This window comes from Papio anubis, chromosome 7, assembly GCF_008728515.1.
Source record: "Papio anubis isolate 15944 chromosome 7, Panubis1.0, whole genome shotgun sequence".
Taxonomy (NCBI): Eukaryota; Metazoa; Chordata; class Mammalia; order Primates; family Cercopithecidae; genus Papio; species Papio anubis.
This window is the reverse complement of record NC_044982.1, coordinates 32,641,289-32,664,816: the sequence shown is the minus strand read 5'-3', so window position 1 is coordinate 32,664,816 and position 23,528 is coordinate 32,641,289. Positions and strand designations below refer to the sequence as shown.

The 23,528-nt window shown below is 42.3% G+C and overlaps 1 protein-coding gene across 4 annotated transcripts in view; it reads left to right on the top strand.

Annotated features, from left to right (window-relative positions):
• The window catches only part of BBOF1 (basal body orientation factor 1), a 46,421-nt gene that overhangs the window by 14,411 nt on the left and 8,482 nt on the right, over positions 1-23,528 (top strand). For 3 of the 4 annotated variants that reach the window (XM_009211946.4, XM_021941373.2, XM_009211947.3), the window contains 8 exons: positions 1,674-1,817; positions 8,055-8,135; positions 13,541-13,611; positions 15,359-15,503; positions 17,201-17,694; positions 21,298-21,399; positions 22,618-22,692; positions 22,860-23,518. In XM_009211946.4, coding sequence (XP_009210210.2) covers positions 1,674-1,817; positions 8,055-8,135; positions 13,541-13,611; positions 15,359-15,503; positions 17,201-17,694; positions 21,298-21,399; positions 22,618-22,692; positions 22,860-23,040 — 1,293 coding nt within the window. In that variant the 3' untranslated portion in view covers positions 23,041-23,518. Of the gene's footprint in view, positions 1-1,673; positions 1,818-8,054; positions 8,136-13,540; positions 13,612-15,358; positions 15,504-17,200; positions 17,695-21,297; positions 21,400-22,617; positions 22,693-22,859; positions 23,519-23,528 lie in introns of those variants that run through there. The other variant, XM_003902041.4, reaches the window with a different exon arrangement.

Sequence of the window (23,528 nt, the reverse complement as noted above, 5' to 3'; positions counted from 1 at the left end):
TGAGATTGCCTGTTTCCTCACAGCTTTACCAACAGAGTCTTTTGTCAAAGTTGATTTTTTTTTTTTTTTTTTGAGATAGAGTCTCACTCTTGTCTCCCAGGCTGGAGTGCAGTGGCGCGATCTCGGCTCACTGCAACCTCCACCTCCTGGGTTCAAGTGATTCTCCTGCCTCCACCTCCCCACTGGCTGGGATTACAGGCACCCGCCATCACACCTGGCTAATTTTTGTATTTTTAGTAGAGACAGGGTTTCACCATGTTGGCCAGGCTGGTCTTGAACTCCTGACCTAAAGTGATCTACCCACCTTGACCTCCCAAAGTGCTGGAATTACATGTGTGAGCTACTGTGCCTGGCTTCAAACTTGATTTTTGCAATGTGATAGGTGAGAAATGGTATTTCAGTGTCATTTCAATTTACATTTCTCTTTTTTTTTTTTCTTTTTTTGAGACGGAGTCTTGCTCTGTCACCCAGGCTGGAGTGCAATGGCGCAATCTCAGCTCACTGCAACCTCCACCTCCCAGCTGCAACCTCCATCTCCCAGGTTCAATTGATTCTCCTGCCTCAGCCTCATGAGTAGCTGGGATTATAGGCACTTGCCACCACACCTGGCTAATTTTTGTATTTTTAGTAGAGGTGGGGTTTCACAATGTTGGCCAGGCTGGTCTCGAACTCCTGACCTCGTGATCCACCTGCCTCGGCCTCCCAAAGTGCTGGGATTATAGGCGTGAGCCACTGCACCCAGCCCAATTTATGTTTCTCTTATTCGGAGCTAGATTGGAAGGCAATTTGCATTTATTTTAGTACCTTTTGTTCGTTTGTTGTTATTGGCCTTTCCTTCTTCCCCACTTACTTTTCTCTGTCCTCTTACTTTCTCTTCCCTCTCCTCCTCCTGTTTCTCCTTCTCTTCCTCTCTTCTTTTATATCTCTTTCCCCTTTTCTCCCTCCTCCTCCTTCCTCATCCTCCTCCTTCCTCCTCCCTTCCTCTTTATTTATTAGGGATATTTACCACTCTCCCTTTGACTCCTAGCTAATTAATTTTAACTAGTTTGGGATGTTATTTATATTAGAGATAAAAGATGTATTTACTCTTCTCATATCCCTTTTTAATAAACATCTGCATTTTTTCCTTTCTATACAATCAGCTTATATAGAAACTTTTCAAAAATTTTTTCTTATTCAACACAAATGGTATCTTTTTACAGAAATGAAAACTTTATGCAAAAATAAAAGGAGGGCTGGGCATGGTGGCTCATGCCTGTAATCTCAGTACTTTGGGAGGCCAAGGCGGGTGGATCACCTGAGGTCAGGAGTTCAAGACCAGCCTGACCAACATTGTGAAACCCTGTCTCTACTAAAAAATACAAAAATTAGCTGGGCATGGTGGCAGGCAGCTGTAATCCCAGCTACTCGGGAGGCTGAGGCAGGGAGAATTGCTTGAACCTGGGAGGGCAGAGGTTGCAGTGAGCTGAGAGCACACCACTACACTCCAGCCTGGGCGACAGAGTCAGACTCCATCTCAAAAAAATAATAATAATAAAATACAAATAGAAAAAAAATAAAAGGGGGTATTTCTTCAAAGAAGATATGCAAATGGATTAAGGCTTCAAATGAAACATGACTCTGTGGGACTTCTGTTCTTTTTCCTAACTCGTTTACCTCTTTTTTGAATACAGGAACAAAAGTATACCAGGCAAATCAATGAACTAGAGGGACAGTTCCATCAAAAAGCCAAAGAAATTGGCATGATTCACACAGAGCTGAAAGCAGTAAGACAATTCCAGAGGAGAAAAATCCAAGTGGAGAGAGAGTTAGATGATGTAAGTTTCATTCCTTTTTTACAAAAAGGAAATTAGAATTAACTATTTAATGCCTACAGAAGCCTTCGCAAACATTTACTCCTGTGAGACAGCAAAGAATTCTCTTTGACATTTTAGAAATTATTTGAGAGAAAAAGGAGAAGACAGACTGGATGCCAAAGGTCTTGACTTTAGACTTCTCTTTTTCTAAGCACTGATTTCTTTGGGAACTCACCAAATCTCAGCCAAGACATCCTCCTGTGTTTATCAGCAGGTAACCCTATGGATTGACTTCAGTAAGAAACAAACTACAAGTTCTTACAAAACCTCAGGGAAAAAGTAGCAGACTTCTAAATAAAAATGTTTAGGCTGATGAATGATAGTTTTAGAGAAATTTAGAAGGCTCTATGGTAGGGGTCAGTGGGGTGAGAAACACTGAGTACTTTCAGAAAATTTATGTTACCTTGCTGTGCTCTTTCTCTTACTTTCCTTGGCTTGGAATATAGTTTTATTACATTACTGATAATTCAATAAGTGGCACAGGTGAGTGCCAGGAACAAGTAGCTGAAATCAGCTTCGTAACTATAGGAAGTTACTTAACTTTTCTATACCTTGGTTTTCTTATCTGTAAAATGGGATAGTAAGAGTTAGTATCTCAGCCAGGCATAGTGGCTTATGCCTGTAATCCCAGCACTTTGGAGGCCAGGAGTTCAAGACTAGCCTAGGCAACATAGTGAAATCCCACCTCTACAAAAAATTTTTTAAAATTAGCCAGACATGGTAGCTCATGCCTGTAGTTCCAGCAACTTGGGAGGCTGAGGTGGGAGGATCACTTGAGCCCAGGAGATTGAGGCTGCAGTGTGCTGTGATTGCACTACTGCACTCCAGCCTGGGTGACAGAATGAAACCATGTCTCAAAAATAAAGTAAAATAAAATAAGAGTTACTATTTCATAGAATTGTTATAGGATTAAATGAGTTAATATATGTAAAGTGCATAAAATAGCATGTCACATGGTAAAAATTATATAAACTGGTGTGCAGCTCTCTGTTAAAAAAAAAGGTCTTGATTTGTAGCATTTGCTGATTTCTCTGGAGGAAATACTTTAGTATAGCACAGGTTACAGTCATCTGTCTTAAGGCTTGATTGGAGCTTGAGGATCTGCTTCCAAGGAGGCACACTCAAGTGACTGTTAAGTTGGTGCTGGTGATTAGTGGGAGACCTCTCCTCCTATGAGCCTTTTTTTTTTTTTTTTTTTTTTTGACACGGGGTCTTACTCCATCACCCAGGCTGGAGTGCAGTGGCACGATCGCAGCTCCCTGCAACCTCCGCCTCCTGGGTTCAAGCGATTCTGGCTGCCTCAGCCTCCCCAGTAACTGGGATTACAGGTGTACGCCAACACCCCCAGCTAATTTTTGTATATATATATATATATATATATATATATATATATATATATTTTTTTTTTTTAGTACAGTCAGGGTTTCACCGTGTTGGTAAGGCTGGTCTGGAACTCCTGACCTCAAGTGTTCTGGCCACCTCGGCCTCCCAAAGTGCTTGGATTACAGGCGTGAGCCACTACGCTTAGCGCATATGGGCCCTTTTATAAACTGGTTGAGTGTTCTCATGACTTGGTGGATGACTTCACCCAGAGTGCATAATCTGAGCAAGATCTAGACAGAAGCTATCTTTTTCATGACCTAGCCTTCAAAGTCACATAGCATTACTTCTACCATATTTTATTATTAATAGTTAAAAGTGAATCCTTAAGTCTGGCCTACATTCCTAGCAGTGGGGAATTAGGTTCCATTATTTGAAGGGAAGAGTGCCAAAGAACTTGTAGACATATTTTAAAACTACCATACCACTACGGTCCAGTGTATACACAGCTACAGAAATACTTTTAAAATTATCACAGTTCTTTTTTTTTTTTTTTTTGATGGAGTCTTTTTTTTTTTTTTTGAGACGGAGTCTGGCTCTGTCGCCTGGGCTGGAGTGCAGTGGCCGGATCTCAGCTCACTGCAAGCTCCGCCTCCCGGGTTTACGCCATTCTCCTGCCTCAGCCTCCCGAGTAGCTGGGACTACAGGCGCCCGCCACCTTGCCCGGCTAGTTTTTTGTATTTTTTAGTAGAGACGGGGTTTCACCGTGTTAGCCAGGATGGTCTCGATCTTCTGACCTCGTGATCCGCCCGTCTCGGCCTCCCAAAGTGCTAGGATTACAGGCTTGAGCCACCGCGCCCGGCCTGAGATGGAGTCTTGCTGTGTTGCCCACGCTAGAGTGCAGTGGCGCGATCTCGGCTCACTGCAACCTTCACCCACTGGGTTCAAGCGATTTTGGTGCTCAGCCTCCCAAGTAACAGGGACTGTAGGTGCATGTCACCATGCTAAGCTAATTTTTTGTATTTTTAGTAGAGAGGAGGTTTCTCCATGTTGGCCAGGCTGGTCAAGAACTCCTGGCCTCAGGTGATCCGCTTGCCTCGGCCTCCCAAAGTGCTGGGGTTACGGGCATGAGCCACCGTACCTGGCCTAAAATATCACAGTTCTGATCATGTCCTTCAAGAGTTGTCTTTAGGTGGGGCACAGTGGCTCACACCTGTAATCCTAGCACTTTGGGAGGCCGAGGCAGGTGGATCATCTGAGATTTGAGACCAGCCTGTCCAACATGGTGAAACCCTGTCTCTACTAAAAAATAGAAAAATTAGTTGGGCATGGTGGCATGTGCCTGTAGTCCCAGCTCTCCAGAGGCTGAGGCAGGAGAATTGCTTGAACCTGGGAGGCGGAGGTTACAGTGAGCCAAGATCACACCACTGCACTCCAGCCTGGGTAACAGAGTGAGACTCTGTCTCAAATAAAAATAAAAAAATAAAATAAAGAAGAGCTGTCTTTCGTGTTCCTCCACTGTAAACAGAATATTGTCCACACACCTTAATGTTAAAGTCAAGACCCTGTACCTGTCTGGGAACATTATTATCTCCTTTTACTACATCACCCACCCACCTCCATACTTCCTTTAATTCACCCAAAATGGGTATTCATTAATCCCTGAAATCTTGTCTCTTTGTTACATTGTTCACACTGTTTTTATCTGGAATATATTCCTGGTAGGTCTTTGCCCATTAAAATATTATCTTTCTTTTTCTTTTTTTTTTTTTTTTTTTTTGAGATGGGGTTTCGCTCTTGCCGAGGCTGGTCTCAAACTCCAGGGCTCAAACAGTCTGCCTGCCTGGGCCTCCCAAAGTGCTAGGCTTATAGGCATAAGCCACCATGTCTTTCAGGTGCCCAGCCACCTGTCTTTCAAAGTCTCAGCTCAAATTCATGTTCTCCATGAAGCCTTCCCCTAGAGTCCTGTTTCAAAGTAATAATTTTCGGCCAGGTGTGGTGGCTGATGCCTGTAATCCCAGCACTTTGGGAGGCCAAGGCAGGTGGATCACCTGAGGTCTGGAGTTCGAGACCAGCCTGACCAACATGGAGAAACCCTGTCTCTACTAAAAATACAAAATTAGCTGGGCCTGGTATGACACATGCCTGTAATCCCAGCTACTTGGGAGGATGAGGCAGGAGAATCACTTGAACCTGGGAGGCAGAGGTTGCAGTGAGCTGAGATCGCACCATTGCACTCCAGCCTGGGCAACAAGAGCAAAACTCCATTTCAAAAAAAAAAAAGTAATAATTTTCTTTTCTGTGTGTTTCCATAGCATTTTCTATCTGTTTTATACCACTTAGCCCCATTCTGTCTTTTTTATCTTGTCTTTTTATGTACCTAAAGATATTGTCTTGATATTACATTTATTTATCATTTATCTTATCTCCCCTAATAGATTGCACTCATTTAAGACATGAATAGTGTTGTCCTTTGTATTCATTGAAATACAAGATACACAGTAACGTTGAATCAATCTTCCTTAAATGCTGAGTGAGTCTTTTGTTAAAAACATAAATGAAGGAATGTCAACTTTTCTGGAAGGAATACAAGTTATGTTTTATATGAAAATGCTGTAGATTGAATCAACATAATTAACTTTTCACAAACTCTTAAAATAGCCTATGTACAGGTATACATTCTGAATCAAAATGAATTAAGAACTAGTTGTGCATATTCAAGTAGGCCATGATATAATTTTTTTTAAGAACAGTGTTGCCACCTAGTGGAGAAATAGATTTCAGACCTTTCAAAGTGGGCCGTTGAGGAAGACTTAAAATTCAAAAGATATTGGATTATGGGAAAAAATAAGGTAGTTCTGTGAAATCCCAAATGTAGCAGAATTGTGGCAGGTGTGAAGGCCCATGAATTTTAAATTAGGAGGTATACATTAGGGAAGAAAATTAATTATACTGCGTATATAGAATTCATTATACAAATTACAAAGAGAACTGTTAAATTGAGATTCTCAAAAGGTATTCAAGATATGTTTTAAAGAAAAAAATTATTTCTGGCTGGGCACAGTGGCTCATGCCTGTAATAACAGCACTTTCAGAGGCTAAGGTGGGAAGAACACTTGAGCCCAGGAGTTCAAGACCAGCCTAGGCCACGTGGCAAAACACCATCTCTACAAAAAAATCACTGCACTCCAACCTGGGCAACAGAGCCAGATCCTGTCTCCAGAAAAAGGAAAGAAAAAGAAAGAAATGAAAAATTAAAAAATGATTTCCATATACCTGATTAACAGAAGAAGCATATATTGCATATGTTGTTAGATTGCAGTTATTATTTTTAAAATAGTTTTAATCTTCTTTTGACAAAATGATAACACTCATTACAGCAAATTTAGTTTGGCTGATAAAATTAGAAAATAAAAATACTCCATCCCTTATAATTACACCATGTAACCATTGTATAGTTTCTTTTTTCCTCTGCTATAGAAACATCTAAAAATAACTATGTGTTATTTTTATAAAAGTGAAGTCATGATATAAATTGTTAATCTGATTTTTCACTTTATATATTGTGAACATTTTTCAATGCCATTAAACATTTTCTACAAAATTTTTTCAATAGATGCATGGAATTCCATTGGGTAGATACATCTTAATTTATTGATTGGTTGCTTGCTGTTGGACATTTGGACTTTTTCCTAATTTTCACTATTATAAACTGTGGGGATCATCTAAGGAATGAAATCTTTTTCTATATCTTTAGTTTTGTTTTTGTTTTTATGAGACGGAGTTTCACTTTTATTGCCCAGGTTGGAGTGCAATGGCACAATTGGCTTACTGCAACTTCCGCCTCCTGGGTTCAAGCAATTCTTCTGCCTCAGCCTCCCAAGTAGCTGGGATTACAGGCATGTGGCACCACGCCCGGCTAATTTTTTTTTTGTATTTAGTAGAGATGGGGGTTTCACCATGTTGGTCAGACTGGTCTTGAACTCCTGACCTCAGGTGATCCTCTGCCTCGGCCTCCCAAAGTGCTGAGATTGCAGGTGTGAGCCACTGTACCCGGCCTATATCTTTAGTTTTTAGGATAACTTCTTAGTAGAATTTATGGTTTAATGAACATGAACTTTTAAAGGTTTGTGATGTGTGCTGCCTACTTACCTTTTGAAAGCTTTATTAATTTATAGATTTTTGAGGGAGTCTAATGGTAGATGAAAAATCCATCTCCACATACCGTGGGATAGTAGATATTTTTATAAACTTGTATGTTGATACTAATTTTGAAAGTCTTGTTAATGTTGTCTCTCTCTCTCTCTTCCAAAACATCTTTTTTTTTTTTTTTTTAAAGACTAATCTCGCTCTGTTGCCCAGGTTGGAGCAATCTGGGCTCACTGCAGTCTCTGCCTCCTGGGCCCAAATGATTCTCCCACCTCAGCCTCAGTTCTGGAGTAGCTGGAACTATAGGTGTGCACCACCACATTCAGCTAATTTTTGTATTTTTTGTAGACAGGGTTTAGCCATGTTGCCCAGTCTGGTCTCAAACTTCTTCAAGCAATCTGCCCACCTTAGCCTCCCAAAGTGCTGGGATTACAGGTGTGAGCCACCGTGCTCAGCCTCCTAATATTTTTGAACCATCGTTGACTGCAGTTATCTGAAACTGCAAAAAGTGAAACTGCACATAAGGGGGACTACTGTACTAATGTTATCAATCTGTAGAAGATTGAGGGAAATTTGATACTCAGAGGCAGGAACACAGATTTTTTTCTGTGTGTTCAGGATTAAGAGGTAATGTATAACAGAAAACGTTTCCTTACTGGTAATTTCTGAGTATATGCCCAATGAACCCTATTTTCTATTGACCATTTTTGTTTGTTATTTTAATTTTAGCTGAAGGAGAATTTAAGAAACACAGAGCGGATACATCAGGAGACTCTTAGAAGACTGGAAAGCAGATTTTTTGAAGAAAAGGTACAGATTATTAGGGTTAATTTAAAATGTTTTGTTTACTAGAGCAACATAAGTATATTTATATGCATTCTGAAACATCAACCTTCCATTTGGTATCTTAATATAAGATTAGAAGATTGTAGGCCGGGCGCGGTGGCTCAAGCCTGTAATCCCAGCACTTTGGGAGGCCGAGACGGGCGGATCATGAGGTCAGGAGATCGAGACCATCCTGGCTAACAAGGTGAAACCCCATCTCTACTAAAAAATACAAAAAATTAGCCGGGCGTGGTGGCGGGCGCCTGTAGTCCCAGCTACTCGGGAGGCTGAGGCAGGAGAATGGCGTGAACCCGGGAGCTGGAGCTTGCAGTGAGCTGAGATCGTGCCACTGCACTCCAGCCTGGGCCACAGAGCCAGACTCGGTCTCAAAAAAAAAAAAAAAAGATTAGAAGATTGTTACTAAATTATAGCACAATAAAATCAGGGAAAATAAAACCTTCTAGAAATCTCAATACCTAGTCCTTGTTTTCATTCCCATTCAGAAATTCTTGTCCTCTTCTGAAGGCTTTGGGACATGTCTCCCTCAGCTTGATACTCCCCTGGTAAGACTCCATTATATAGGGAATGTACTCCATTATATAGGGAAGATGGGAGTGGAGAAGTCACTCTCATATGTGTGCAAAGATGTTTCCTTAGTCAAGCTGAGGTAAAGACGCTAATAAAAAATGTTGCTTAGGCTGGGCACGGTGGTTCATGCCTGTAATCCCAGCATTTTGGGAGGCCGAGGTAGGTGGATCATCTGAGGTCAGGAGTTTGAGACCAGCCTGATCCTATCTCTACAAAAATACAAAAATTAGCCAGGCGTGGTGGCACGTGCCTGTAGTCCCAGCTACTCAGGAGGCTGAGGCAGGAGAATTGCTTGAACTTAGGAGGCAGAGGTTGCAGTGAGGCGAGATTGCACCACTGCACTCCATCCTGGGTGGTAGAGCAAGACTCCTTCTAAAAAAAAAAAAAAAAAAGTTCCTTAGCACAACACAGCTTCCAACTTTTTCTGTGTTTCTGAAGTTAACTCTCCAAATTGTGGGAAGTACATTGGAACACTTCTACCCAATCCTTTCAGAGGACTCGTGGTGGTTCTTTCATCTTTTCTTTAATTTTTTATTCTTAGGGAAGAATTAAATAGATTCTTTCAGAAATTGGTAGGAATGTAGGCACTTGAGGGTGGGGCAAATGAGGTTTTGTTTGGTTACTTGTTTGTTTGTTTGTTTGTTTGAGACAGGGTCTTGTTCTGTCGCCCAGGCTGGAGTGCAGTGGCGCAATCACAGCTCACTGCAGCCTTGACCTCCACCTACTGGATTCAAGCAATCCTCCTACCTCAGCCTCCTAAGTAGTTGGGGCTACAGGCATGTATCATCACACCTAGCTAATTTTTATTTTTTGTAGAAATGAGGTCTTGCTGGGCCTGGCATGGTGGCTCACACCTGTAATCCCAGCACTTTGGGAGGCCAGGGTGGGTGGATCACTTGAGGCCAGGAGTTTGAGACCAGCCTAGCCAACATGGTGAAACCTCATCTCTACTAAAAATACAAAAATTAGCCAGGCATGGTGGTGTGCACCTGTAATCCCAGCTACTCAGGAGGCTGAGGCAGGAGAATTGCTTGAACCCTGGAGGCAGTGGTTGCAGTGAACCAAGACTACTCCACTGCACTCCATCCTGGGTGATAAAGCGAGACTGTCTCAAATAACAACAACAACAACAACAAACTGAAATGGGGTCTCACTGTGTTGCTGGTCTCAAACTCCCGGGCTCCAGCAGTCCTTCCACCTTGACCTCCCAAAGTGTTGGGATTACAGGCATGAGCCACCATGCCCTGCTCCTATGGGGTTTAGATAAAAGGAATTGCTATAGAAAGTGGCTCTAGGTTTCCAGTTTGTGTATAGAATAACCAGGAAGAAATGGGGCAAGAGCAGCACCCTGGTGCTTTCCCTCTGAGACCCTCCCTGGCACTGTCAGGAATGGAAGCCCTCAGGAATAGGCTGTTCTCAGGAGCCTATTCCACCCTAATCTTGATCTCTTTTCTACTTGGTGTAGAAAGTAAAGGTTAGAAAGAGTTGATCAGTTTACAGAATACCTAAGTAACAGTGCTTATGTAAACATGATTTTTATATATGAGAGCAGATGGCTGCTGATCTTTCCTTCATGGTTACAAGACAGTTACTGCAGTTTGAAGCTTTGTGTTCAAGACAAGAAGGGAGACTCCAGCTGTGTCTGTCCCTTTTATCTGGAAGCCATAACAACTTTCCCAGAAGCCGCTAGCACATTTCATCTTACATATCACTGACCAGAACCATGTTATAAAGAATGCTGGGTGGCACACACTGTCGTTCCACCTACTGTGGAGACTGAGGCTCGAGGATTGCTTGAGCCCAGTAATTCGGGGCTGCAATTATCCATGATTGTGTCACTGTATTCCAGCCTGGATGACAGAGCAAGGCCCTGTTCTCTCTCTCTCTCTCTCTCTCTCTTTCTGTTTCTCTCTCTCTCATACATACATACACACATACACACACACACACACACACACACACACACACACACACACACACACTACTGGGAAAGTGAATGTTTTGTTTTCCTCGCCACTAGTGGAAGCTGGGAAGGAAAAAGAAGGATGGGAATGAATGTTCACATCACAGTAGGGTCTGCTTTCCCATGTTAGGTGTAAACTTTGTGGATATTTCTCCTGTGCTGGTTTGAGCCCTGGTGCTGCTGCTTCATGGCATTGGGCTTTCCAATAGGCCTGTTCACTTACTTCATACCTCAGCATGCCCCAACCGGCCATATAAAGGATTTCCCAGGTCATTGGTGTTTGTTTGATTTTCCCATTTATTTCTTTCTGTTCTTTGAATCACAAAGCCCTGTCCTACATACACACACACACACACACACACACACATATTTTAAGACAGAGTCTCACTCTGTCACCCAGGCTGGAGTGCAGTGGCATGATCTCGACTCACTGCAACCTCTGCCTCCTGGGTTCAGTTGATTCTCCTGCCTCAGCCTCCTGAGTAGCTAATTTTTGTATTTTTAGTAGAGACGGGGTTTCACCATGTTGGCCAGGCTGGTCTCGAACTCCTGACCTCAGGTGACCTGCCCACTTCGGCCTCCCAAAGTGTAGGATTATAGGCATGAGCCACCACTCCTGGCCTCTACATCCATATTTTTATATTGCTAGTCCCTCTTTCTGGCATGCTGTTCCTCCAGCTCTGGATCATTCTTATTTAGAGCTCAAATATCATTTCTTTAGAGAGAGATTTCCTAAACTCTAATCTAAAATGAGGCTGGGCACAGTGGCTCACGCCTATAATCCTAGCACTTTGGGAGGCCAAGGCTGGTGGATCACTTGAGGACAGGAGTTTGTGACCAGCCTGGTCAACATAGTGAAACCCTTTCTCTACTAAAAATACAAAAATTAGCTGGGCATGGTGGTGCACGCCTGTAGTCCCAGGTACTCCAGAGGCTGAGACATGAGAATCACCTGAACTCGGGAGACAGATGTTGCAGTGAGCCGAGATCGTGCCACTGCACTCCAGCCTGGGTGACAGAATGAGACTCTGTCTCAAAAATAAGAATAAATAAATAATAAAATGACCTCCTCTAGTTACTATCTACCTTATTACCCCATTTATTTTATTGATAGCATTTATCACAGTCTATAAATTATTTTTATTTGTTTACTTGTTAGGAGACTGTATAGCATCAGATTGCCTGCATATAAATCCCTGCTCTGCCACTTACTAGCTTTGTGACTTTGGGCAAGTCACCAACCTCTTCTCTTTTTTTTTTTTTTTTTAAAGACAGAGTCACCCAGGCTGGAGTGCAGTGGCACAATCATGGCTCACTGCAGCCTCCACCTCCCAGTCTCATACAATCCTCCTGTCTCAGTCTTCCGAGTAGCAGGACCACAGGTACACACCACCATGCCTAATTTAAAAAAATTGTTTTTTGGCTGGGCATGGTAGCTCACGCCTGTAATCCCAGCACTTTGGGAGGCTGAGGCAGGTGGATCACCTGAGGTCAGGAGTTTAAGACCAGCCTGGCCAACATGCTGAAACTCTGTCTCTACAAAAATACAAATATTAGCTGGGCATGGTGGTAGGTGCCTGTAATCCCAGGTACTCGGGAGGGTGAGGTGAAAGAATCAATCGAACCCGGGAGGCAGAGGTTGCAGTGAGCCGAGATCACGCCATCGTACTCCAGCCTGGGCAACAGAGGGAGACTCCCAGAGATGGGGAGTCCTAGAGCTGGGTTCTAACTCCTGAGCTCCAGTCATCCCACCTTGGCCTCCCAAAGTGCTAGGATTACAAACATGAGCCAGCACGCCTGGCCAACCTTTCTTTTTCTGTTTCCTTAGTCCCTGCTTTTGGGCATAATAGTAGTATCTATATTACAGGGTTGCTGTGACAGATAAATGATACATGTAATGTTCTTAAAACTGTTCCTGGCACATAGTAAATGCTCAAAATATGATAATTATTGCTTATTGTTTAGATTTCACCCTAGAATATAAGCTTCATGAGATCAGGGACCTTGTCTGTTTTGTTCACCACAGAATTTCAGTATCTAAAACAATCTGGTAATTATTAGTGCACATATTATTCTTTTATTATTTATTTATTTATTTATTTTCTTGAGATGGAGTTTCGCTCTTGTTGCCCAGCCTGGAGTGCAGTGGCGCGATCTCGGCTCATCGCAACCTCTGCCTCCCGGGGTCAAGTGATCCTCCTGCCTCGGCCTACCGAGTAGCTGGGATTACAGGCATGTGCCACCACACCCGGGTAATTTTGTATATTTAGTAGAGATGAGGTTTCTCCATGTTGGTCAGACTGGTCTTGAACTCCTGACCTCAGGTGATCCACCCGCCTCGGCCTCCCAAAGTGTTGGGATTACAGACGTGAGCCACCGTGCCCGGCCAATGCTCCTTGTGTTTTGTAGACTGACCAAGCACTTCTAATTTTTATTTTCTACACCAAGTAAAAAAGAAATTAAGATTAGGGTGGAGTAGAGGGAGAGGCTACTGAGAACAGCCTAGTCCTGAGGGCTTCCATTCCTGAATGAATAAATGAATAACTCTCATTTCAGTGCATTTAGCAGAAATTCCTCCTGGCTCTGCTTTCCAATATGGAAGTGATTTTTCTCCCCTACTTATATGTCATATTGCTTGCTTAAGTGGGGAAATGGGGCGGTACCCTAAGGTTCCTGTGTTTACACTGTCCTCTTTGTTGGCTCCTCCACCAGTGCTTGGGAGTTCTTCTTTCAGGTCATGGGGATAGGAGTTTTTTATTTGACATTCTAAAATACTTTTTGATGAGTAAAATTTGTTGTTAGAGGCATAACTATTTAAGCAGCCCATTTTCTTTTTTAGCACCGACTAGAACAAGAGGCTGAAAAGAAGATAATAATGCTGGCAGAGAGAGCCCACCATGAGGCTGTTGTGTAAGAGACTGCTGCCTCCTTTCTGACTCTGATAGCCTCTCTGGCCTCTTTGCTGGTCTGTTTTCTTCTTACCTTCTTGTCTTCCCCCTTCTGTTCTGGCTTACTTGCTTCAAATTTTCTGGTCTACTGTCCCTCACTGTTTGTTTCTCTTTGTGTACTCCTACCCCTTTCTCCTCCATTCTTTCTGTGGCAGCAAGGTGTGGTGGAAAGAACCTGGGCTTTGAACTTATTTATTTATTTATTTAATTTATTTTTTTGAGGTGGAGTCTCACTCTGTCACCCAGACTGGAGTGCAGCGGCATGATCTTGGCTCACTGCAACCTCTGCCTCCCAAGTTCAGGTGATTCTCATGTCTCAGCCTCCTGAGTAGCTGGGATTACAGGCACCTGCCACCACACCCAGCTAATTGTTGTATTTTTAGTAGAGACAGGGTTTCACCATCTTGGCCAGGCTGGTCTTGAACTCCTGACCTCAAGTGATTCACCCACCTCGGCCTTCCAAAGTATTGGGATTACAGGCATGAGCCACTGTGCCCAGCCTGAATTTGACTTTGGTTCTCAACATGTATGCTAACTAACCTTAGGAAGATTTCTTACCTTTTTGTTTGTTTCTTTGTTTTTGAGACAGGGTCTGGCTCTGTCACCCAGGCTGGAGTACATTGGCGCGATTGTGGTTCACTGCATCCTCCACCTCCTGGGCTCAAGTGATCCTCCCACGTCAGCCTCCAGAGTAGCTGGGACTACAGGCATGTGCCACCACGCCCAGCTAATTTTTGTATTTTTTGTAGAGACTGGGTTTTGCCATATTGCCTGGGCTGGTCTTGAACTCCTGGGCTCGAGCAATCTACCCGCCTTGGCCTCCCCCAAGTGTTGGGATTACAGATGTGAGCCACTGCGCCAGGCCACATTTCTTAACTTTCTTGAAGTTAAATTTCTTCATCTAAAAGTAGGGCTAATTTACTTCTCCTAGTAATCTGAGTTTATAAAAATAAATAGATAATAAAACCAGGGCTGTCATGAGGTATATTAGTGGAAGTATATCTAACTCTCAAGTCTTAATGGTTTATTTCTTGTTCATGGAACAATCCTATGTGGGTCTGGCAGCTCTCCTCCAGAGATGATTCAGGAACCTCGCTGCTTCCTTCTTGCACCTCTTCCATGTTTGAGTTTTTCATGTCCAGTCATGTGGACAGGAAAGAGCATGGGAGACTCATACCTGCTCTTAACTGCCTTGGACTAGAAGTAACCCATCCTTTTTCACTTTATTGATTTATTTATTTTTGAGACAGGGTTTCGTTCTGTCACTGGTTGAGTCATGGCTCTCTGCTGTAGCCTTGACTTCTTGGGCTCAAGTGGTTCTCCTTCCTCAGCTACCTAAGTAGCTGCAACAGACTACAGGTGCAAACCACCATGTCTGGCTAATTTTTTAGATTTTCTTAGAGATTGGGTCTCACTGTGTTGCCTAGGCTGGTCTCAAATTCCTAGACTCAAGTGATCCTCCCATCTCAACCTCCCAAAGTGCTGGGATTATAGATGTGAGCCACTGCATTCAGCCGTTTTCACTTTTTTATTGGGCAAGAACTTAAATTACAAGATTCCCACCTAACTATTGAGTACCCACCATAAGCTAAATAAGTGGTGGTCGCTATTGCTAATATTGGGGGGTGCAGGTGGTAAAGCAATCATTTTGCTATTTTGGCAATATCTAAAAGTTAGACCTGTGTTTTGAGATCTTATATCTATTTCAGGCAATTGAACGATGCTGGAAGAAATGTTTTTAAAGAGAATGTTTATCTCCAGAAAGCCCTGGCGTATCACCTGAAGGAAGCTGGCGCTCTACAAAAAAACTCCCAGAAGTTGCAAGAGAGTCATGCTTTACTTTTACATCAAAAGGTTCCCTCTCATTTAGACTTGCTGTCCTTTTTTTCTTTATTTAAGGATTGGGTTGATAAATACCAAAAATTGAGTGTAATAATGATATATAAGGACAATGAGACCATTTTTCATCTGTCTGGATGATGTACTTTTTTTATCTGTAAAGGTTAAATACTCAATCTTATAATGCTTATAAGAAGCATTAGACTCAACTTTATAAAGAATATATCAGAAACATAAATAAGACCCTTATCCTCTACTACCTTAGAATATTCATTTTTCTTTGCCTAGAGTTGGTCCCTGAGTCCCTTAGGAATACATTTAGCTGTGAGTAACAGTCCTGACATCAGTGGCATCACCACACTTTTATTCTTTCACCTAAAGGAGTCCTGGAGGTAAGCAATCCTCAGCAGGAATGGTAGTGCCACAAAGTTAATAGACACTCAGCTTCCTTAACTCTGCTCTGCAACACTTGGCTTACATCCTCAAACTTACCTCACAGCCCAGTGGGGGATGCTGGAGCTCTAACCATTCCTTTAAATAGCAGGAAGGAAGAAAAAAAGAAAAAAGTGTGCCTTTCCTTTAAGGGGTCTTTCTGGAAGTCCTACACACATTTCTATTTACATATCATTGACTAGAAAATGGCTATGCTGAACTTCAAGGGAGACTGGGGATTTTCAGATGGACTTAACTGCCTTTCTGAATGAAGTTGGGGTTTTACTACTAAGGAGGAAAGGGAAAGGGAAAATAGATATTGGTATAAGCAACAAGGATATGCCACAGTTTCCAATATAGTTATTAATGTTTTGCTGTATAGTTTATATATATGTGTGTATGTGTATATATATATAGAGAGAGAGAGAAGGAGAGAGAGAGAGAGACAGAGAGAGAGAGAGAGAGAGAGATGGAGTCTCATTCTCACCCAGGCTAGAATGCAGTGGCATGATCTTGGCTCACTGCAACCTCTACCTCCTGGGTTCAAGTGATTCTCCTGACTCAGCCTCCTGAGTAGCTGGTACTACAGGCATGCACCACCATGGCGAGCTAATTTTTGTATTTTTTAGTAGAGACAGGGTTTTGCTATGTTGGCCAGGCTGATCTCGAACTCCTGACCTCAGGTGATCTATCCACCTTGGCCTTCCAAAGCTCCAGGATTACAGGCATGAGCCACCATGCTCAGCCCTTCATTCTTGTTTTATGGCTGCAAGAAAGTTTCTTAATTAGCAAAATTCACAATTAGTAGATTGCCTTCCCAAGTCCCGACAAGGATCCTAGGATGTTTGTTACTCTCTACATAAAATACCAAAATATCACCTCAGCCTGGCATAAAACTCAAATCTCATGAAGTAATGGAAATTAGTGAGGAACTTCCTAAGTTCTGGAATGATTAAAAAAAAAAAAAATCGGCCGGGCACAGTGGCTCATGCCTGTTATCCTAGCCAAGGCAGGCGGATAGCCTGAGGTCAGGAATTCGAGACCAGCTTGGCAAACATGGTGAAACCCTGTCTCTACTAAGAATGCAAAAATTAGCTGGGTGTGGTGGTGGGCACCTGTAATCCCAGCTACTCAGGAGCCTGAGGTAGGAGAATTGCTTGAACCCAGGAGATGGAGGTTGCAGTGAGCTGAGATCGTGCCACTGCACTCCAGCCTGGGCGACAGAGCAAGACTCCATCTCAAAAAAAAAAAAAAAAAATCACCTCTCTTTCTGTTTTTAGGAGATCAATGATCTGTTGATTAAGGAAAAGATTATGCAACTTGTCCAGCAGAGATCACAAATCCAAACCCTTCAGAAGAAGGTAGTAAACTTGGAGACTGCTCTGGGTTACATGACCAAAGAGTTTGAGAGTGAAGTTTTAAAACTGCAGCAACACGCAATGATAGAGAACCAAGCAGGTCAGGTAGAAATTGACAAGCTGCAGCACCTTCTTCAGATGAAGGACAGGGAAATGAATCGTGTGAAGAAGCTGGCCAAGAACATACTGGATGAGAGAACAGAAGTGGAAAGATTCTTTTTAGATGCTCTACACCAAGTGAAGCAACAGATCCTAATTAGCAGGAAGCATTATAAGCAGATAGCACAAGCTGCTTTCAATTTAAAAATGAGAGCAGCATGTGCAGGAAGAACAGAATATCCCAAAATCAGAACATTTGATGGCAGAGAGCACAGCACCAATAGTGTGAATCAGGATCTTCTGGAGGCCGAAAAATGGTACTAGCAATACTTTATCATCTTTTTTGCTGCTATTTTTGTGTGCTTTACAGAAATAGGAAGTCTGAAAAGTTTAGTTTTATAATATTCAAGTATTGAATAGATTTCTCAGTAGGTTACTTGAGGACAGGAACTGACTTATTCATCTTTGTAATCTCTAGGCTTAGCATAGCATGTGGGGCTTTGGATGTATTCTTAGTACATTCCCCTCTGTCTCATGATAGAAGTCTTGTTAAGGAGACTATTTGTACTATAGGTTGTTTTTTATTTAAGATATATAAGGTCATTATATATCTTTTCACTTGTTCCTTTGTTTCCCGTAAATTGGAAATTTGTTATAAAAGCCTGATTAGATTCAGGTGAAATTTTTTTTTTTTTTTTTTTTAAAGCTGGGTCTCACTATGTTGCCCAGACTGGTCTTGAACTCCTGGCCTCAAGTGATCCTCCTGCCTCAGCCTCTCAAAGTGATGGAATTATAGGCGTGAGCCACTGCACCCAGCCAAGTTAAACATTTTTGATAAGCATACTTTCAGAAATATTTTGTACTATTTTCTTTACTATCCTGAGATGAAATTCATAGGTAATAATATCTATCCAACCATATAATTAAAAAAATTAATATAACAATTATTTGTAGGCCAGGCATGGTGGCTCACGTCTGTAATCCTAGCACTTTGGGAGATCAAGGCAGGTGCATTACGAGGTCAGGAATTCAAGACCAGCCTGACCAAGATGCTGAAACCCCGTCTCTACTAAAAATACAAAAATTAGCCGGGCGTGGTGGCACACACCTGTAATCCCAGCTACTCAGAAAGCTGAGGCAGGAGAATCGCTTGAACCCGGGCGGCAGAGGTTGCAATGAGCCAAGATTGTGCCATTGTACTCCAGCCTGGGTGGCAAAGCAAGACTCTGTCTCAAAAAAAAAAAAAAAAAAAAATTACACCATCTATTTAAATGGTAGATTGGAAAATGACAGTTGAAGTATATGGTAATCGGCTGGGTGTGGTGGCTCATGCCTGTAATTCTAGCACTTTGGGAGGCTGAGGCAAGAGGATCATTTGAGTCCAGCAGTTAAAGACCAGCCTGGGCAACACAGTGAGACCCCACCTCTACAAAAAAACAAAACAAAAAGTAGCCTGGCATGATGGTATGTGTCTGTAGTCTCATCTACTGGGGAGGCTGAGGTGGGAGGAATGCTTGAGCCCAGGAGTTCAAGGCTGCAGTGAGCCATAATGATACCATTGCATTCCAGCCTGGCAACAGAGTGAGACCTTGTCTCAAAAAAAAAAAAAAAATAAATAAATAAATAAATAAATAAATAATTTTTTTTTTTTTTTTTTTTTTTTTGAGACGGAGTCTCGCTCTGTCGCCCAGATTGGAGTACAGTGGCCGGATCTTGGCTCACTGCAAGCTCCGCCTCCTGGGTTTCCGCCATTCTCCTGCCTCAGCCTCCTGAGTAGCTGGGACTACAGGTGCCCGCCACCTTGCCCGGCTAGTTTTTTTTTGTATTTTTTAGTAGAGATGGGGTTTCACCGTGTTAGCCAGGATGGTCTTGATCTCCTGACCTTGTGATCCGCCCGTCTCGGCCTCCCAAAGTGCTGGGATTACAGGCTTGAGCCACTGTGCCCGGCCATAAATTTTTTTAAAAATGAAGTATATGGTAATCATAAGATGAAACCTAGACTTTTAAATTTAATTAATTAATTTATTCATTTTTTTGAGACGGAGTTTTGCTCTGTTGCCAGGCTGGAGTACAGTGGTGATCTTGGCTCACTGTAACCTCCGACTCAAGGGTTCAAGCAATTCTCCTGCCTCAGCCTCCCAAGTAGCTGGGATTACAGGCGTGTGCCACTATACCTGGCTAATTTTTGTATTTTTAGTAGAAATGGGGTTTCACCGTGTCAGCCAGGATGGTCTCGATCTCCTGACCTCGTGATCTGCCTGCCTTGGCCTCCCAAAGTGGTGGGATTACAGGTGTGAGCCACCACGCCTGGCCACAAAAATATTTTTTACAATACCAGTACTCTACATGTTAGCTTTTATTATTATTATTATTATTATTATTATTATTTTGAGATGGAATCTCGCTCTGTCGCCAGGCTGCAGTGCAGTGACGTGATCTCGGCTCACTGCAACCTCTGCCTCTGGGGTTCAAGCAATTCTCCTGCCTCAGCCTCCCAAGTAGCTGGGACTACAGGCGCCCGTCACCACACCCAGCTAATTTTTGTATTTTTAGTAGAGACTAAACAACTTTTTTTTAATCTTGTTCCCTTTGTGTGTATTTTATTTCACCATGTTGGCCAGGATGGTCTCGATCTCTTGACCTCATGATCTGCCCACCTTAGCCTCCCAAAGTGCTGGGATTACAGGCATGAGCCACCGTGCCAGGCCTCATGTTAGCTTTTATAAACAGAAAGTAGACTGTGAATCCTCTGGGAAAGTTGTAGTGTAGATAGAGACCTGTCTGGAAAGCTTACCTGCAGCTTTGTTTGAAGGTAAGAAAATAGACTACATAAGTTATGCGTTATTTTTAAAATTTTGTTACACTGTTTTCACAGTAAAATATTTAATACAAAAAGAAATGTTAATGGAAAAACATGTCAGTAATTTCACCAAATAACTTTTTTTCTTTTTTTGAGACAGATTCTCACTCTGTCGCCCAGGCCAGAGTGCAGTGATGCCATCTCAGCTCACTGCAACCACCTCCTGGGTGTAAGCGATTCTCCTGCCTCAGCCTTCCGAGTAGCTGGGACTACAGGCGCGTGCCACCACGTCTGGCTCATTTTCTTTTTTCTTTCCCTTTTTTTTTTTTTTTTGAGATGGAGTCTTTGCTCTGTCGCCCAGGCTGGAGTGCAGTGGCGTGATCTCAGCTCACTGCAAGCTCTGCCTCTGGGGTTCACACCATTCTCCTCCCTCAGCCTCCCAAGTAGCTGGGATTACAGGCGCCCGCCACCACACCCAGCTAAGTTTTTTGTATTTTTTAGTAGAGATGGAGTTTCACTGTGTTAGCCAGGATGGTCTTGATTTGCTGACCTCATGATCCACCCACCTTGGCCTCCCAAAGTGCTGGGATTACAGGTGTGAGCCACCGTGCCTGGCCTAAAAAACTTTTTTTTTTTTCTTGTTCCTTTTGTCTGTGTGTGTCTCTAGATAAATAATGTTATATTACAGTTTTTTATTTTTTTTGAGTCAGAGTCTCACTCTGTTGCCAAGGCTGGAGTACAGTGGCATGATCTCAACTCACTGCAACCTCCGCCTCCCAGGTTCAAGTGATTCTCCTGCCTCAGTCTCCTGAATAGCTGGGACTACAGGCATGTGCCACCATGCCTGGCTAATTTTTGTATTTTTAGCAGAGATGGGTTTTCACCTCATTGTCCAGGCTGGTCTCGAACTCCTGACCTCAGATGATCCACCTGCCTCGGCCTCCCAAAGTCCTGGGATTACAGGTGTGAGCTACCACGCCTGACCTGTAGTTGTTTCATAATATTCAATTATGGTATGGAATTTATCTTATGTTTACACATTATATATTTTTTAAAAAGAAGAGAAGCCTATTTGATGATATTTTTCCTTTTTGCATTTTTTTCCTCTGAAATTCTTCAGGACACATATTGAAGGAAATGTGGATATTGGAGATTTGACCTGGGAGCAGAAGGAAAAAGTCTTGCGATTGCTCTTTGCAAAAATGAATGGCTGTCCTTCTAGGTAACTCCCAATTTCTGCATTGAAATACCAAGTTGTTATCAAATCTAGAAACCACATAGGAATAATGAACTTATTTTTCTTACTTAGAACTAAAGGGATGGGAAAGGACCAGAAAATATAAAAAGCCCTACTGCTTAACTACTGCAGCTCCCAGAGATAAAGAGTGGGAGATGAATGAGCATGAAAATGAAAGATGAATTGGAATTACAGGGGGAGGGGAAAGATTCATCTTAGATGTTTAAGGTAGTGCTTACTAAGAAGTTACAATATTGCTCAGCTGAATGAGTGGCAACTGAAGATAAACATAACAATATTAAGATTTTATTGGTTTGCAAAGATAAGTAAATTTTTTTTTTTTTTTTGAGATGGGGTCTTGTTCTGTCACCCAGGCCAGAGTGCAGTGGCACAATCACAGCTCACTGTAACCTCCACTTCCCAGGCACAAGTGATCCTCCCACCTGAGTCTACTGAGTAGCTGAGACTACAGACATGTGCCACATGTGGCCTGGCTAATTTTTTTTTTTTTTTTTGAGAAGCAGTCTCATTTTGTCACCCAGGCTGGAGTGCAGTGGTGCAATCTCGGCTCACTGCAACCTCTGCTTCCTGGGTTCAAGTGATTCTCGTGCCTCAGCCTCCCGAGTAGCTGGGATTACAGGTGCCACCGCCATGCCTGGCTAATTTTTGTATTTTTTGTAGAGATGGGAGTTTCACCATGTTAGCCATGCCAGTCTCGAACTCCTGACCTGAGGTGACCCGCCCGCCTCAGCCTCCTAAAGTGCTGAGATTACAGGCACTCAGCCACTGTGCCCAGCCCTAATTTTGTATTTTTAGTAAAGACAGGGTTTCACCATGTTGGCCAGGCTGGTCTCAAACTTCTGACCTCAGGTGATCCACTCACATCGGCTTCCCAAAGTGCTGGGATTACAGGCATGAGCCACTGCACCTGGCCAGTTGTACATTTTAAAATAACTAAAAGAGTATAATTGGATTGTAACACAAAGGATAAATACTTGAAGGGATGGATACTTCATTCTCTATGATGTGATTATTTCACATTGCATGCCTGTATCAAAACATCTCACGTACCCCACAAATACATATACCTACTATCACCCACAAAAATACAAAATAAAAAAAAATTAAAATATGAAAAAAAATATGAAGGCATGAGGAGACACTGCCTCATTCATTATCTTTGTTGACTTTCACCTACCACAGGAAATACAACCAGAGTTCTAAGCCTCCAGTTCCAGACTATGTTGTTTCTGACAGTGGGGAAACAAAGGAATTTGGGTAAGAGCTCTCTAGTTGCTAAAGTAATAAACATGAGCCCAACATGATGGTTCTTGTGGGCATCTTGAATGTGCTAATTGAAAGTTAATATAACAAGTCTGTTATTCTAAACCAGGTTTTCTGTGTGTACAGTTGTTGATGGCTCTGTTATTTTGTCATTATTACAGGGATGAAAGTAAGCTTCAAGATAAAATCTTCATCACCCAGCAAATTCCAATATCAGACTCTTCTGGTAAAGTGGTGCTACCCACTATTCCAAAAGGACCTCAAGAGTCTGACACAGTAAGGAGTCTCTCTTATCAAACAACACATATTGTTGTCACCCTTCCCCATGTTGCTTCTTGCTAAATCAGTTATTTTCTCTACTAGTTAAGAGACTTCAGGGATCAGTGGAATGAGTAATAAATAGCATTAGCAGATTACATAAATTTTTAAATCAATATCCATACAAATGCATACTATACTAATGCAAATGCAAATGTGTGCCTCTGTTTGTGTGGAAACCTATAGGTTGCCTTTTGAAGTAAGCAGCCTAGCCACAATGTGTACTATCTTTTATGTAAGAGTAAACATAGTGACCTTGTGACTCTTGGCTTTCCATCACAGGTGGGAAGTCAGAGTCATTACAACCTAGAGGACAAAGGCTTATAAGGAAATATGAAATGATTTTTTTAAGCCAAGTTTTTCTCTTTAAGAGTTTTTTATTTATAATTTGTTATTCATAATCAATTAGTACAATGTAGAATCTGAGAAATTTCAAATGAAGCCACATTAGAGTAAAAAAAAAAAAAAAAAAGAAAATACTGACTTTTTAGCTGCGATCACATGAATATAAC